Genomic DNA, 18,273 nt, shown 5'->3' with positions numbered 1-18,273 from the left:
ACTGTACTGCAGCCTGAGTGACAGAGCAAGACCCTGTCTCAAAAACAAACACACACACACAGAACCCAAAACAACCCCCCCCAAAAAAAACCCTGCTAAACTACTTCCAAAGTAATCGCACCATTTTACATCCCCGTCAGCAATGTGTGAGGGTTCCAGTTTCCCACATCCTTGCTAACACTTGCTATTATCTGTCTTTTTAAAGTTTAGCCATTCTATTGGTTGTGAAGTGTATCTCATTGTAGGCTAAGTTTCAAAATAGCAGTTAGGCATAACAGGAATGGTAGTACTCTAAGATGAAGTTAATATTCCAATTAAAAGTATTGAATAGGCTGACCTAGGAATGATTCTTGACCCTGGCTATACATGATTAGTATCACTTCCTAATTTAAAAAAGTTGATGTTACAACTTCATTTCATTTCTGAGGATATTGTATTATTCTCTTCCCACTCCACAGCCCAAATCCTTCGTTTAAAAATAAAACAGTGAAGACACACTTGTAGAGAAAGAACCACTCTCCCTTAAGCAAAGAGAGGGTTTACCATAGGCTGCTAAATAGTTTAAAGAATTGTTGGAACGTATCAGTATGGGGTCAATCAGGAGACAGAAACCACATAGTAATTTAGCAGGGAAAGAATAATATAAGGAATTATTGACTATAACAGGGGATTGGAGTAATAAGATATTTACCAGTGAGAAGTAAAGATAATGCTAAAGAATACAGGAATAGCAGATATAAGGAGCAATGACTATCCCAAGACTAAGATAGAGTGCGTTTCCATCTTCCAGATGAACCTAGATCTTATTGGAAAGGGCACGGTCCAGGCTCTGTCAAAGGGCAAGTTCAAGCTATGGTACAGCACTAGTGGAATTTGCTGGAAATCTGCCCCTTAGGGTACCAGGAAATGCTGTTTATGAAGAGGTATCTCATCAGAGACCTCTACTACAAAACTACCTAGGCTCTTGTTGGAAAAAGAGCACATACTGAGGAGCCTGGTGGTGGGGAAACCATCCTTGTTGAAGGAGTAGGGCCCTGGAAAAGTCTTGCCTACTGGAGCCAAGTGAATGCCCTGGAACCAGGAAGCACAATTCTTTTCCCTTGCAATGCCTTTCCGGTGCCCTCTACTGACAGAGCTTAATGTCATGTCAGCTGGCAGATAAAAAAATATTTAAAGGGCACATATCCATTTTCACAGAGCAGACAAAAAGGGTGAATTGGGAGATGAGGGGCAATAAATCATTATCTGGCATAGGCATTCAGTGGCTTACGTAGGAGGAATTAAGTTGGGAGATCTGAAGAAAGAGACAGTAGGTTGAGCTTTAAGGAACAACTCTCACATCTTAGCACAGAACTGGGAAACCAAGAGAGTTATCTCTTTTGTGATTAGGAAACTTCCGGTCTAATTGTGAAATTGCTTCTAGAGCTTCATTTCTGGAACCACACTGCTGTTTCAGAATCTGGAAACAGTTGAGGTTAGGACGCTGTGGTGATCAGGAACCTCGGACTATGCTTACTAGCTGTAGAACCATGTTGGACCCGTTCTGGTGTGCACCAGCTGCCTGCTAGTGACTGCCCCAACTTTTCTAAATCTTTGTATCTTGGAGGAACTGTGAAATAACTTTTAGGTCTCTTGTCTTTTTGATAATAGCCATCCTAACAGGTGTGAGGCGATGATATTTCATTGTGGTCTTGAATTTCATTTCTCTGATAAGTGATGTGGAGCACCTTTTTATATACCTGTTGGCCATTTTAATACCTTCTTTGGAAGAGTATCTATTCATGTCTTTTGCTGATTTTTAAATTGGGTTATCCATTTTTTTTTTTTTTTGCTACTGAGTTGTGTTTCTTATATATTTAAGATATTAACCTCTTATATCTTGAGATAAGCCATATGTCTAGATGTATGGCTGGCACAATATTTTCTGCCAACCTATAGGCTGTCTTTCATTTTGTTATTTCCTTTGGTGTGCAGAACTTTTTAGTTTGACATAGTCCCATTTGTTTTTGTTTTTGTTGCCTATACTTTAGATCCTATACAAAAAATTGCCTAGACCAGTGCTACGGAACTTGTTCACTGTGTTTTCTTCTAAGAGTTTTACGGTTCAGGTGTTACAGTTAGGCCTTTAATTCACTTAGTGTAATGTTTTCAGGTTCATTTATGTTGTAGCATATGTTGAACTTCATTGCTTTTTATGGCTGAATAGTATTCCATTGTATGTTGATACTACATATTGTTCATTTATCTATTGGTGGGCACTTGGGTAGTTTTTATCTTCTGACTGTTGTGAATAATGCTGCAATGAACATTGGCATAAAGTATCTGTTCAAGTCTTTGTGTTTAGTTCGTTTGGGTATATACCTAAGAGTGGAATTGCTGGGTCATATCGTAATTCTACGTTTAGCTTTTTGAGGAACTATCAAACTGTTTTTCACAATAGTTGTATTGTCTTACACACCCACCAGCAACATACCTAGGTTCCAGTTTCTCTACATCCTAACACTTGTTTTTTTCCCCATTTTTATGATAATGTCCTTTGATATACAAAAGTTGTTAGTTTTGATGAAGTCCAATTTATTTATTTTTTATTGTTGTTCATGCCTTTGTTGTCCTAACTAAGAATTCATTGCCAAATCCAAGGCATGCAGATTTACCCCCATATATTCGTCTAAGAGTTTTAATTTATATTTAGGTTGCTGATCCCTTTTGAGTAAATTTTTGTATGTTATGTGACATAGGGGTCCAACTTTATTCTTTGGCCAGCACCATTTGTTGAAGAGACTGTTTTTTCCAATTGAATGGACTTGACACCCATGTCAAAAATCGATTGGCCATAGATATATGAATTTATTTCTGAACTTTCATTCCATTGGTCTGTATGTCTGTCTGTATGCTACTACTAGCTGTTTTTAATTAATGTTATTTATTTAGGTTGGTGCAAAAGTAATCTCAGTTTCTACCATTACTTTTAATTAAAAGTACAATTAACATTAAAAGTGATGGCAATAACTGTGATTACTTTTGCACCTAATACACCATGAAAATTATTGACAATATCAAATAGCAAAGCTATTAAAAACCGTAAGCCAAAATGATACTAATAAAAATATAGTCCAAGTCATAATTTATGTAAGATTTTGAAATAAGCCAACTTTTTTTTTTCTGATTGGCATGGTAAGGCCGAAATGTAGGTCCATAAGTTAACAAAATATTTGTATGTGTGTTGATTTTTTTTCATCTTTTATAGGCTTTAACATGTATAATAAAATTGCCTTTTAAAACTGAAAGAATGAAGTTCATCTTGTTCACATGAAACCTATTTTTGTTTTGTTTAGTTTGAAATGAGCATTCACAGTGTTGATTTTTATCTGACATGAGACAGTTCCTCCTTGCTGTAGGTGCTTGTTAAATAAGAAAAAACTTAAGAAGTTGAAAACTTGCAGCTAAATGTTCATTACTTTCCTATGATTGGCAGGACATTGCTGGTTCAGGGAAATCCATAACATTTTTATGATCAGTAAATCTCATCGTGAGTGTATAATCAAGAGCATAAATCTCATCTTGAGTGTATCATCAGTGAGGAGGAAGAGCAAATTCCTCCTCCTCAAAGTTAAGTTCTCAGCCTGAGCACAAGATTCAGAGAAAGGGTTCCTTCCTCAGTCTTACACTTATTTGAAAAGAAAAGGGAAATACTGTTTACTTTTCCTTTTTAATATTTTTCTCCTATATCAGCAAAACTTGAGATTTGCAGATAAACATTCTTACTCTCAAGCCCAAGAAACAATGGAAACATTTCAAGATTTCCTTTTTTTGATCACAGGATTTTTTTCCCCAAGAATCTTGTCACTTGAAGTAAACATATATAATATGTAAAATATATATTACATATTTTTTATATATATATATATATATAATGTGTATTTTGAGACACGGTCTTGCTGGAGTATAGTGATACAGTCATAGCTCACTGCAACCTTGAACTCCTGGGCTCAGGGATTCCTCTTGCTTCAACCTCCCAAGTAGCTGGGATTACAGCCATATGCTACCATGCCCAGCTGATTTTTTAAATTTTTTTTTGTTTTTTGTAGAGATGGAGGTATCACTGTGTTACCCAGGCTGGTACAGAACTCCTGGCCTCAAGTGATCCTCTTGCCTTGGTCTTCCCAAAGCACTTGGGATTACAAGTGTGAACCACCACAACTGGCCTTAAAAATATTTTCTCTAAGGTCTCGCGGAGAGTTGTTCAGTTACTTCATGTGATAACAAATGTTTGCAGATTGGGCCATTCTTCATTCTCAAAATACTTGGCAAAATCTGGCCCGCTGTGTTTGCGAAAGTACTCCTGGAATTCATCTTTCAGCTTAGACACCTGTTGAGAATTCTTCTGCTAAGCCACTGTATTTCTGTATATAGTAGATTTATGTGCTCTTCATCCATATTTTTACACAGTTCTTTAAACATTTTTGAATGAATAGGTTTTTATATAAGTTTATACTTTTCTGGAACTTCAATTAGAACTTTAAAAATTTCCTTTCCTAGGGCTTTTGACACCAGCATCTCTCTGTGAAGAAAACACTGTGTTGTGAAGTGGGGTTTGCTTTTATTTTTTTGAGACGAAGTCCCCTTCTGTTGCCCAGACTGGAGTGCAGTGGTGCAATCTCGGCTCATTTCAACCTCCACCTCCTGCGTTCAAGCGATTCTCCTGCCTCAGCCTCCTGAGTAGCTGGGATTACAGGTGCGTGCCACCACGCCCAGCTAATTTTTGTATTTTTGGTAGAGATGGAGTTTGACCATATTGGCCAGGCTGGTTTCGAACTCCTGACCTCAGGTTATCTGACTGCCTCATCCTGCTGGAGTGCTGGGATTACAGGCGTGAGCCACCACACCTGGCCGAATTTTGGAGCACTTTGGATTTCAGATTTTCAGATTTGGGATGTTCAACATGTACTGTAGAACTTTTTTCAGTTTCTTTTCTGTATCTCATAAAAACATTTTACTGATCTTTTACTCAGTGTAATTTTACATTTTTTATTATAATTATAGTAGATTCTCACCACCAATTGTGTGACTTTCCCATTGCTGGGCAATACATTCTACTACTATGTAACTTGCTGCCTCAGCCTTTTCACTGATTTTTGTTTTTTAAACAAAATATTCAGTGTGTTTTGAGATTCCATAACATTTGACATTTAACTTGTCAAATGAATGTAATTTGTATTTAAGTGTCTGTTGAACTTTGCTGAAACTATTGCTGTATTTGTAAAGTTGTTTTCCACAGGCACCACAAAATGGTATGGGAAAACTTAGTGCAGCCCTGTGTACATCCATTGATACGTAGTTTGCATTGTAAAGAGGGACTTGTTTCATGTGTTTCTTGATGTACTAGTGCCATGAAATGACTCACTAGATACCGTTCTTTACCAACCTTGCTGGAATTTTCCGTTGGCCCTATTCTCACACTTCATCCTCAGAAATTACCACGTTGGATTATCGGGCATTTGCAAAATGCAGATGTTAATGCATAAGACACAGACCGTAACAAAAAACTATTTGAGAAAAATCACAAAACTAAATTTTCATGATATAATTCCATTGTAATTTTGTCCATGTTTTACAAAGCTTGTACCAAATAGCAAAACATTGGGGGTAACTGAGTTGCAAGGTGTAAACTTTTTTTTTTTTTTTTTTGAGACAGAGTCTTGTTCTGTTACTCAGACTGGAGTGTGGTGGCGTGAATACGACTCACTGTAGCCTCAACCTTCCAGGCTCAAGTGATCCTTCTACCTCAACCTCCCATGCAGCTGGGACTGTAGGTGCATGCCACCACACTGGCTAATTTTTTTCTTTTTCTTTTTTTTTTTTGAGACAGACTCTTGCTGTGTCTCCCAGGCTGGAGTGCAAGTAGCATGATCTTGGCTCACTGCAACCTCTGCCTCCTGGGCTCAAGCAATTCTCCTGCCTCAGCCTCCCGAGTAGCGGGGATTACAGGCATGTGCCACCATTCCTGGCTAATTTTTTTTTTTTGTATTTTTAGTAGAGACAGGATTTCGCCATGTTGGCCAGGCTAGTCTCGAACTCCTGACTTCAGGTGATTCGCCCGCCTTGGCCTCCCAAAGTGCTAGGAATACAGGTGTGAGCCACTGCTCCTGGCCTAATTTTTTAATTTTTTGTAGAAACGGGATCTTACTATATTGTGCAAGCTAGTTTCGAACTCCTGGGCTCAAGCAGCCCTCCCACCTTGGCCTCCCAAAGTGCTGGAATTACAGGTGTAAGCCACTGTGGCTGGCCTTTTCATCAGAATCAAAATTTCTCTCCAGTTTTCCATTACACTTGTAGAACTTTTTTGCTCATATCAGGCAGTTGGCGGTGCCTAGAGGGAGGTTTAGGGAGGTAATTCGAGAGGGAGAGGCTGATGTTCATTAGCCCCCTACCATCCTCCCCCTATGCGTAGCAACCTCCAGTTATCAAGGACAACTGTATCCCAATAAACATGGTCTTACTGTGCACTACCACATATGGCTAATTTCTAACACAGTTGTTAATGAGGTTGTTCATTTACTGTCAATACTTTCATTGCTTGATGCACAAAAGTTAAAAAATTTTTAAAAATTTTTTTTGTTAAATTTCTGATTTCTCAAAGAACTCAAGCGGTATCTTCAATATCTTGTGGACTCCAGGTTGAGAATCCCTGCCTTGTACTCTGGACCTCTTGGAATACATTGTCGTAGAAAAACTGAACATGCCTGTGTCTGTGCTTTCCTCTATAATCAGGCAGCTTTTGCTCATCTTCTACATCTCTCACAAGTGAGGAATTTGGTAGACTTCAGTTACATCTGGAAGTGTAGCTGCAGGGTGCAGGGGAGTCTGGGAAATGCTTTTTAGTTTTTAAACTTTCAAGTTCCTGTGGTATAGGAAGGCATAGTAGAGGGAAATTGGGATAGATACTCTGTGCCAGTATACCATATCTGCCATATTACTGGATTTTTAAAAAGGAAGACTTTCTTGCTTGTTTGTGTAGTAAAATTTTTTTCAAAAGGAAACTTAAAAGCATTCATTAATTAAAAATTTTATTTAGCACCTGCAGTGTGCTGGCATTCTTCTAGACACTTGGGCGGCATTTAGTGAGCAAAACAAAGATCCATGTCCTCATGGAGCTTTAATTCCAGTGGAAAGAGATAAGATAATAGACATAACACATTGTTAAATAAGTTTTCTGTGTTATTGTGTGAATAAAAAGAGTCAAGTAGTGGCCAGTGAAATCTTAGATATTATACCATGTGAGTATTTATGCGGCTATGTCAAGAACCTTGGACTTTTACCACATTTTCCCCACAACCTTGAGGAAATAATCTATTTTGGTTGCTTTTGCAGTAAACAATGGTGATTAATGGATAAGGGTCTGGGATAAAGTAGATCGTGGCGTTAATGTATGTGTTATGATGTGGCATATGTTGAGCATTTGTAAGTTTATAAAAATAAACTGTTCTCTCAAAAATTGGTTTTGACACAGGTTCATGTATCACTGGTTATTCATTAATGACAATTTTCAAAGTTGTCTTAGTCTGCAGTACTATAACAAAATACCATAGAGTAGGTAGCTTATAAAGAATAGATGTTTATTTCTTTTTTTTCCTTTTCTTTTTTTTTTGAGACAAAGTCTCACTGTGTTGATGGTGTGATCTCGGCTCACTGCAACTTCTGCCTCCCAGGTTCAAATAATTCTTCTGCCTGCCAGGTTCAAATAATTCTTTTGCCTCAGCCTCCTGAGTAGCTGGGATTACAAGTGCCCACCACCACACCCGGCTAATTTTTGTATTTATAGTAGAGTTCAGGTTTCTCCATCTTGGCCAGGCTGGTCTTGAACTTCTGACCTCAGGTGATCCACCTGCCTTAGCCTCCCAAAGTGCTGGCATTACAGGTGTGAGCCACCGTACCTGGCCAGATGTGTATTTCTAACAGTTCTGGTGGCTGGGAAGTTTAAGATGAAGGCACTGGCAGGTTCATATCTGGTGAGGATCTGTTTCATGGTTCATAGATGGTGCCTTTTCACTGTGTGCTCACATGGTGGGAGGGAAGAGCTTATTCTCTAGGGTTTCTTTTAGAAGGACACTCAACCCAGAGGAAGCTTCCAAAATGGCCAAATAGGAACAGCTCTGGTCTGCAGCTCCCAGTGAGATTGACGCAGAAGACGGGTGATTTCTGCATTTCCAACTGAGGTATCTGGTTCATCTCAATGGGACTGGTTGGATGGTGGGTGCAGCCCATGGAGGGTGAGCCAAAGCAGGACGGGGCGTCGCCTCACCCGGGAAGCACAAGGGGTTGGGAGATTTCCCTTTTCTAGCCAAGTGAATCCATGACAGTCTGTACCTGGAGAAACGGTACACTCCTGCCCAATTACTGCATTTTTCCCATAGTCTTTGGGACCGGCAGACCAGGAAATTCCCTCCTGTACCTGGCTCGGTGGGTCCCCCACCCATGGAGGCTTGCTCACTGCTAGTGCAGCAGTCTGAGATCGACCTGCGATGCTGCAGCTTGGCAGGGGGAGGGGCATTCACCATTGCTGAGGCTTGAATAGGTGATTTTGTGCTCACAGTGTAAATAAAGAGGCCAGGAAGCTTGAACTGGGCAGAGCCCACCGCAGCTCAGCAAGCCCTACTGCCTCTCTAGATTCCACCTCTTTGGGCAGTGCATACCAGAACAAAAGGCAGCAGACAGCTTCAGCAGACCTAAACATCCCTGTCTAACAGCTCTGAAGAGAGCAGTGGTTCTCCCAGCATGGCATTTGAGCTCTGACAACGAACAGACTGCCTTCTCAAGTGGGTCCCAAGCCCCCATGTAGCCTGACTGGGAGACACCTCCCAGTAGGGGCTGACAGACACCTCATCCAGGCGAGTGCCCCTCTGGGATGAAGTTTCCAGAGGAAGGATCAAGCAGCAATATTTGCTGTTCTGCAGCCTCTGTTGGTGATACCTAGGCAAACAGGGTCTGGAGTGGACCTCCAGCAAACTCCAACAGACCTGCAGCTGAGGGGCCTGACTGTTAGAAGGAAAACTAACAAACAGAAAGGAATAGCATCAACATCAACAAAAAGCACATCCACATGAAAACTCCACCTGTAGGTCACCAACATCAAAGACCAAAGGTAGATAAAAACCACAAAGATAGGGAGAAACCAGAGCAGAAAAACTGAAAATTCCAAAAACCAGAGTGCCTCTTCTCCTCCAAAGGATTGCAGTTCCTTGCCAGCAAAGGAACAAAACTGGATTGAGAATGAGTTTGATGAGTTGACAGAAGTAGGCTTCAGAAAGGTTGGTAATAACAAACTTCTCTGAGCTGAAGAAGCATGTTCTAACCTATCTCAAGGAAGCTAAAAACCTTGAAAAAAGGTTAGATGAATGGCCAACTAGAATAAACAGTATAAAGAAGACCTTCAATGACCTCATAGAGCTGAAAACCACAGTACGAGAACTTCATGATGCATGCACAAACTTCAATAGCAGATTCGATCAAGTGGAAGGAAGGACATTAGTGTTTGAAGATCAAATTAATGAAATAAAGCAAGAAGACAAGATTAGAGAAAAAAGAGTGAAAAGAAATGAAGAGAGCCTCCAAGAAATATGTGACTATGTGAAAAGACCAAGTCTGCGTTTGACTGGTGTTCCTGAAAGTGACGGGGAGAATGGATCCAAGTTAAAAAACAATCTTCAGGATATTATCCAGGAGAACTTCCCCAACCTAGCAAGGCAGGCCAACATTCAAATTCAGGAAATACAGAGAACAACACAAAGATACTCTTCGAGAAGAGCAACCCCAGGACACATAATTGTCAGATTCACCAAGGTTGAAATGAAGGAAAAAATATTAAGGGCAGCCAGAGAGAAAGGTCGGGTTACCCACAAAGGGAAGCCCATCAGACTAACAGCAGTTCTCTCGCAGAAACACTACAAGCCAGAAGAGAGTGGGGACTAACATTCAACATTCTTAAAGAAAAGAATTTGCAACCCAGAATTTCTCATCTAGCCAAACTAAACATTGTAAGTGAAGGAGAAATAAAATCCTTTACAGACAAGCAAATGCTGAGAGATTTTGTCACCAGAAGGCCTGCCTTACAAGAGCTCCTGAAGGAAGCACTAAACATGGAAAGGAACAACCGGTACCAGCCACTGCAAAAAACATGTCAAATTGTAAAGACCATCGACACTATGAAGAAACTGCATGAATTAATGGGCAAAATAACCAACTAATATCATAAAGACAGGATCAAATTCATACATAACAATATTAACCTTAAATGTAAATGGGCTAAATGCCCCAATTAAAAGACACAGACTGGAAAATAGGATAAAGAGTCAAGACCCATCAGTGTGCTGTATTCAGGAGACACATCTCACATGCAAAGACACACATAGGCTAAAAATAAAGGGAGGGAGGAAGATTTACCAAGCAAATGGAAAGCAAAAAAAGCAGGGATTGCAATTGTAGACTCTGATAAAACAGACTTTAAACGAACAAAGATCAAAAGGGACCAAGAAGGCCATTACATAATGGCAAAGGGATCAATTCAACAAGAAGAGCTAATTATCCTAAATATATATGCACTGAATGCAGGAGCACCCAAATTCATAAAGCAAGTCCTTAGAGACCTACAAAGAGACTTAGACTCCCACACAATAATAATGGGAGACTTTAACACCCCACTGTGAATATTAGATCAACAAGACAGAAGGTTAACAAGGATATTCAGGACTTCAACTCAGCTCTGGATCAAGAGATCTAATAGATGTCTACAGAACTCTCCACTGCAAATCAACAGAATATACATGCTTTTCAGCACCTCATTGCACTTATTTTAAAATTGACCACATAATTGGAAGTCAAACACTCCTCAGCAAATACAAAAGAGCAGAAATCACAACAAACTGTTTTTCAGACCACAGTGCAATCAAATTAGAACTCAGGATTAAGAAACTCACTCAAAACTGCACAACTACATGGAAAGTGAACAACGTGCTCCTAAATGACTACTGGGTAAATAACGAAATGAAGGCAGAGATAAAGACGTTCCTTAAACCAATGAGAACAAAGACACAACGTACCAGAATCTCTGGGAAACATTTAAAGCAGTGTGTAGAGGGAAATTTACATCTCTAAATGCCCACAAGAGAAAGCAGGAAAGATCTAAAGTCGACACCCCAACATCACAATTAAAAGGACTAGAGAAGCAAGAGCAAACAAATTGAAAAGCTAGCAGAAGGCAAGAAATAACTGAAGGAGATAGAGACACCAAAAAAATCCCTTAAAAAAATCAGTGAATCCAGGAGCTGGTTTTTTGAAAAAATCAACAAAATAGACCATTAGCAAGACTAATAAAGAAGAAATGAGAAAAGAATCAAATAGACATAATAAAAAATGATAAAGGGGATATCACCACTGATCCCACAGAAATACAAACTACTATCAGAGAATACTATAAATACCTCTATGCAAATAAACTAGAAAATCTAGAAGAAATGGGTAAATTTCTGGACATATACACCCTCCTAAGACTAAACCAGGAAGAAGTTGAATCTCTGAATAGACCAATAACAGGTTCTGAATTGAGGCAATAACTTGCACACGTATGTTTATTGTGACATTATTCATAATAGCAAAGACTTGGAACCAATCCACATATCCATCAGTAATAGACTGGATTAAGGAAATATGGCACATATATACCGTGGAATACTATGCAGCCATAGAAAGGGATGAGTTCATGTCCTTTGTAGCAACATGGATGAAGCTGGATACCATCATTCTCAGCAAACTATCATAAGGACAGAAAACCAAACACTGTAACTTCTCACTCATAAGTGGGAGTTGAACAATGAGAACACAGGGACACAGGGCGGGGAACATCACAAACCATGGCCTGTCGGGGGTGGGGGGCTGTGGGAGGGATAGCATTAGGAGAAATACCTAATGTAAATGATGAGTCGATGGGTGTGGCAAACCAACATGGCAATGTATACCTATGGAACAAACCTGCACGTTGTGCACATGTACCCTAGAACTTAAAGTATATTAAAAAAAAAAAAAAAGGACACTCAACCCATTCATGAAGCCTCCACCCTTATGACCTAATTATCTCCCAAAGGCCCCAACTTCTCATATTGTCACTTGGGGGTTAGCATTTCAACATATGGATATTGGGAGGCACATGAACATTCAGACCATAGCAAAAATGTTCAGTTATTTTTGTTTTATTTATTTTTTGAGACAGGGTCTTTCTCTGTCTGCCAGGCTGAAGTGCAGTGGTGTGAACACAACTCACTGCACCATTAACCTCCCGTGCTCAAGTGGTCCTCACACCTCAGTTTCTTGAGTAGCTGGGACTACGGGTGTATGCCACCATGCCTGGTTATTTTTTTATTTTTGTAGAAAAGGGCTCTTGCTATGTTGCACAGGCTGGTCTTGAACTCCTGGGCTCAAGCAGTCCTCCCACCTTGGCCTCCGAAAGTGCTGGGATTGCAGATGTGAGTCACTGCACCCAGCCTGTTCAGTTATTTTTGAATCATCGTGTTTTAGAAGGCAGTAAGTGCTTTGGAAGAAGACAAAGTAGATTCCAGCAAGGGCAATGGGTATGCTAGGGTCTGGAGGTAGTTTGCAATATTAAATAGGATGGTTGGGATGGGTTGTATTGAAAAGGTGTTACTTCAGCAAAGGAAGTGATGGAGTTCGTTATTGAGATATCTGGCAGAAGCACATTCCAGGCAAAAGAAACGGCTTATACAAAGGCACTAAAGTGAGATCCTGGCATGTTGGAGGAAAGCAAGGAGGCCCACTCAGTGCAGTGTGTCCAGAGCAGAGTGAGTGAGAAGACTTGTAGGTAGGATATGAAGACAGGGAGGTAGGGACTGGGGGTATTCCCCTAGGGTCCTTTATGTCATTGAAATGGGTAGCCGCACAGGGCTTTGAGCAGAGTGGTGACAAAAATCTACCTAAGGTGTTTTTTCCTTCTTCTATCCCCCAGTGTATTTAAAGGATCACTAAGCATGTTGTGTTGAGAATAAACTGTAGGGGGCGTCAGAGGTAGAAGGGAGACTAGTGACGTTGTTTACTTGACCATGGTAGATGTGGTAAAGTGATCAGATTCTGGATATATTTTGAAAGTAGAATTATCAAGACTTCCCGTTGTATTGGATGTGGGATAAGAGACAAGGATGAAGCTAAGTTGGATTGAGCAACTGGAGACATAGAATTGTTTTTAACTTAGATGGGAAAGCCAGGGTAGAGCACACTTGGAAGGGAAGGTCAGATCCGTTTTGTATGTGTTGAGTTGGTAATATTATTAGAGATTGAAGTGGAAATGTTGAGTAATTACAAGACTAATTGAGATCACCAAGGAAGTGACTGTAGTTAGGCGAGGACAGGGAAAGGACTAAGCCCTGGGCATTCCATTAAAGTGAACTTAGAAGTGGTCAGTGAGGTTGGGAGGAAACAAAGTATATAGCCAAATGAAGAAAGCATTTCCAAGAAGAGGATGTGGCCAGCTTTATCAAATGCTGTTGATAGGACAAATAAGATGAGGACTGAGAATTGACAATTGGGTTTAGTAACATGGAGATCATTGGTTATTGAGAAGAATGGTGTTGGTGGAGTGGGGTGGGGAAAGTCTGATTGGAATGTGTTTCAGAGAGGATTGGAAGAGAGGCTTGTTGACAGCGTGCATAAACAAGTCTTTGCTTTCAGAAGGAGAGAAATGGGACAGTAGTTGGATTGGGGGAATAGGAGTGAGAAAGTTTTTTTCTTAAGACACAGAAATATCTTGAAAATGATTCAATAAAGAGGAAAGAGGAGATTATACCTAAATTCCGAGCTCTGTTTTTATAATCACTTTTTTTCGTACATTCTCAGTTCCTCTGCCCCTCTCTTGCTTTATCACTCTTGCTTGGCAAAGCCACAAACTTGGTGAAATGCAACACTTCTGCTTCTAGGTGCCTGCACTTTCTATTACACCATATTGTAATCAGCACAAGCTTTCGCAAGATTTTTCATTTATTCTGAAGTGTTCTGGCTTCAGGCTTCGGTAATAAAAAGTGAACTGTAAGGGATACACTGGCCTGCCTTAGGATAATAGGGTTGAGAGCTGACCTTTTTCATAGGGGACTCTTAAGCCTAGAAAGCAGAATTCTTTGAAGTTGTCTGTTTCTTTAGTGAAGATTATTTGCCAGGGGTTAGATGCTTGTTACTGCTGAGCATGTTCCACAGTGGTAGGGCAAGGAAGATATGGAAGAGGTAAGAAGTTACTATTTGCAGTTCCAAAGTTTTAGTTAGCCCCGTTTCGTAGTCTTCCTCTGTCGTCCTTGTTTCCGAGTGCTAGGTTACTAGTTTCCTGGGTTCCTCTTAGCAGAATACCTGTTCCTTCTTCCCCCTTAGTTTTCTTTTCTGTCGCTGTAGGCTTAAACATAACCAACCTTCCGTCCTTCCTCTCTCCCTTCTTCAGAATTCTTGTTGCTTTATTTTCATTTTTCTTTTTTTTTTTGAGACAGAGTCTCGCTCTGTCACCCAGGCTGGAGTGCAGTGGTGCGATCTTGGCTCACAGCAACCTCCGCCTCCCAGTTCAAGTGATTCTCCTGCCTCAGCCTCCTGAGTAGCTGGGATTACAGGCTTGCACCACCAGGCCAAGCTAATTTTTGTATTTTTGGTAGAGATGGAGTTTCACCATGTTGACTAGGCTGGTCTTGAACTCCCAACCTCAGGTCGCCCGCCTTGGCCTCCCAAAGTGCTGGGATTACAGGTGTGAGCTACTGCACCAGGCCCCTTATTTTTGATAAACTGCTATAATAAGCTCCTGTTAGAAGTTTTTTTAAGACATTACACCATGTTGTCTTGATATTCTGATCATATATGCACACATATATATGCATTTTTTCAAGAGATGTTTAACAGATATATACCATATATTGAATATTTGCCATCAAATATTCTTAAATGTTATCTTGCAGTATATCACTTTCAAGTTAAAATGCCAGAAACAACACCAATATCTACAATTATTTTAAGGAATGTTATATAATGACACATTAAGGTATAGATTCTTTTGACTTGTAATTCTTAGAATGATAATAGCAAAAATGATGCAAAAAGTCTTCAGTGTGAGATTATGATGAAGCTACATTTTACCATTGTCTTTTTCAGCCATAATGAAAATGGTCTCGGTGTCTAGCTGCAGGCAGATTTACTCCTTCTAGAGCTGCAGGCAGATTTACTCCTTCTAGCTCATTAGACACAGGATACATGACTGCATAGAAGGGCATATAAAACATGGAAATGGCCTCAGCTTCATTCTTCATCTCTTCCATTGTCATCTCATTCAAATACCAACTACAGTAGAAAAAGCAGTGCTAAAATGCACTTCATTCACTGCAGTATTCTCCTTTTTTGCATGATAAAAGAATAAGGCACAAAACACACACAGGCAACTGAGGCACTGACTTCACTTCCCACCTATGGACCCCCTTCAGGGTCTGTTCACTTTGGTAACGCCAGAAGGACTTGAGAGGAACCAACTTTATTTCTTTACTTTTACTGTAATCTAGTCCCAAGAGGAAGAGGAGAGAAATGCCTGTGGTTTATTTTACTGTGAACTGCAAGTTCAAATCATTTCTTATCTGTTGAAATAGAGTTGGCTGTGATAATAGTGCTCACCATTATTCTTTTCAACTCTATCACCTCTAATAAAATCCACAGGGAACTTCTCATGAGATGTGCTGTTAGTGTATTCATAGTGTCTTCTGTTTGTGGCAGCAACAGTGCTTTTGAAATCACATAAGATTTTTTTCTCCCTGTGGATATATAGTGATTTTTACTTAATTTAGAAATAGAAAAAAGTTACTTTGATTTTGTAGGTGTGTCTTAAAAAAGAGTAAAAAAAAATTACAATTTAGAATTTCTCATTGACTTTAAAAACAATTGATGTATTTTTTGTACACAATTCTAAATATTTCCTTTTTTTAGTTAAGAAAATGAAAAAAAAATTATGTATGTCTTGTTGAAAAGTTCTGTTATTGAAGAAAAACATCCAGAATATTTTCTACTTTCTCAGAGTATCTTCTAAATGTATTAAGTTAAACAATTTGAAGTTTACCCTTTTTGTGTGTGTGTTGTCTCTTTAAATATGACATTACTAAATATTTCATAAGTATGTGATTAACTTTTTTTTTTTTTTTTTTTTTTTTTTTTTTGAGATAGAGTTTTGTTCTTGTCGCCCCGGCTGGAGTACAATGGCATGATCTTGGCTCACTGCAACCTCCACCTCCTGGGTTCAAGTGATTCTCCTGCCTCAGCCTCCTGAGTAGCTGGGATTACAGGCACCTGCCACCATACCCAGATAATTTTTGTAGTTTTAGTAGAGATGGGGTTTCACCATGTTGGCCAGGCTGGTCTTGAACTCCTGTCCTCAGGTGATCCACCCGCCTTGGTCCCCCACAGTGCTGGGATAACAGGCGGGAGCCACCACGCCCAGCTGTGATTAACTTTTTGAATTCACAGTAGTTATTCTACTTTTTAGTGATGCCAAAAAATTCTGCTTCAGTAAGCATTGGTATTTAAAAGATATTTAGAGTATTTTTGGGTTAATAGTTGCAAAATAAACTTGAAGATTTATGAAAATTGTGTGAATTGAGATTTAAGGTTGTTTTAACATGTATGATGTCTAAAAATGAAACCTATTGTTTGAGGGAAGATGTGCATAGAAGCTTTTACTAATTTGAAAATATTCTTATATGGAAATACCACATATTTACTAGTATTTGACTACTGTGTGAATGGTGTACAGTAAGTACACTAATCACAGGATGCTGTGATTGGTTTATGTATTTTAAGGAAGAGTATTCGAACAGGAAGGATAATTTGAACTGTCTCAAAAGATCTTAACATTAGGTTGCAAATGACATTATGTTAGGTTTCTGTGTTTTTGTAGCAGAAACTGTTATCAAAATCAATAAAAAAAATTGATTTTATTAACAGTTTCCTGGCTGATTTTAGGTATTTGATAACAGTTTCCTGGCTGATGATAGGTATTTTAATAGTCATACATTGCATTCTTAAGTGACCCAGCAGAAGTGCATAGAACTCAGATGTTCTCTTTTTGTTTCTGGTGTTATCTTGTGTTGCCCATAATGAAAACTTTCCATTGTATGGCTTCTGTGATATCTAATGTATAGAAAAAAGAGTTATAAGTTTTTAATGTCATTAACATTTTTCTTTTAGATTATCTGCAATTATGAAATGAAATAACTCAAGATGAGCAAGTTAAAAGTGATACCAGAGAAAAGGTACTGTAATTCTAAATATCAGTATGCATAAGTTACAGAAATAATGTATGACAGAATTATTTGAAACTCAATACTTGACAAAGTATTATTTGTGTTTAAGTAGATAGTACATTTATGTAATTAAAAATATTTATTAATGTTTAACTTTTCAGTTAAAATAGGAGTCAGCAAACTATGACCACCTCCTGTTTTTGTATGGCCTGTGAGCTCAGAATGGTTTTTACATTTTTTTTTTTTGAGACAGAGTTTCATTCTTGTTGCCCAGGCTGGAGTGCAGTGGCACAGTCTCAGCTCACTACAACCTTTGCCTCCCGGGTTCAGGTGATTCTGCTGCCTCAGCCTCCTGAGTAGCTGGGGTTATAGGCACCCAACACCACACCCAACTAATTTTTTGTACTTTTAGTAGAGACGGGGTTTCACCATGTTCTCCAGGCTGGTCTCGAACTCCTAACCTCGGGTGATCCACCTGCCTCAGCCTCCCAAAGTGCTGGGATTACAGGTGTGAGCCTCCGTGCCAGGCCAGTCTTTACATTTTTAAATGGTTAAAGAAAATAGTATTTTGTGATACATGAACATTATATACAATTTGCATTTCAGCATCTATAAATAAAGTGTTTTTTGGAACACAGCCATGCTAATTCATTTACATATTGTCTGTGGCCACTTTTGCATTAAAATGGTAAATTTGAGTAGTTATGACCAGGACTGGATAGCCCACAGTGCCTAAAATATATACTACTTGGCCCTTTACAGGGAAAGTTTAGGCCGAGTGCGGTGGCTCACGCCTGTAATCCCAGCACTTTGGGAGGCTGAGGCAGGTGGGTCATCTGAGGTCAGGAGTTCGAGACCAGTCTGGCGAACATGGAGAAACCCTGTCTCTATAAAGAATATAAGAATTAGCCGGGTGTGGAGGTGGGCACCTGTAATCCCGGCTACCTGGGAGGCTGAGGCTAGA

At 39.4% G+C, this 18,273-nt stretch overlaps 1 protein-coding gene across 5 annotated transcripts in view; it reads left to right on the top strand.

Annotated features, from left to right (window-relative positions):
* AGTPBP1 (ATP/GTP binding carboxypeptidase 1) overlaps positions 1-18,273 on the top strand; it is a 198,468-nt gene that overhangs the window by 10,393 nt on the left and 169,802 nt on the right. For all 5 annotated transcript variants that reach the window (XR_007719870.1, XM_050761609.1, XM_050761610.1 and 2 more), the window contains exon 2: positions 17,254-17,318. Coding sequence is in view for 4 of the 5 variants with exons in the window: in XM_050761609.1 (XP_050617566.1) it covers positions 17,287-17,318 (32 nt within the window). In the remaining variant the exon portion in view is untranslated. The remainder of the gene's footprint in view (positions 1-17,253; positions 17,319-18,273) is intronic.

The sequence above is a fragment of the Macaca thibetana genome, chromosome 15, assembly GCF_024542745.1.
Source record: "Macaca thibetana thibetana isolate TM-01 chromosome 15, ASM2454274v1, whole genome shotgun sequence".
NCBI lineage: Eukaryota > Metazoa > Chordata > Mammalia > Primates > Cercopithecidae > Macaca > Macaca thibetana.
This window is presented reverse-complemented; position numbering and strand designations above follow the sequence as displayed.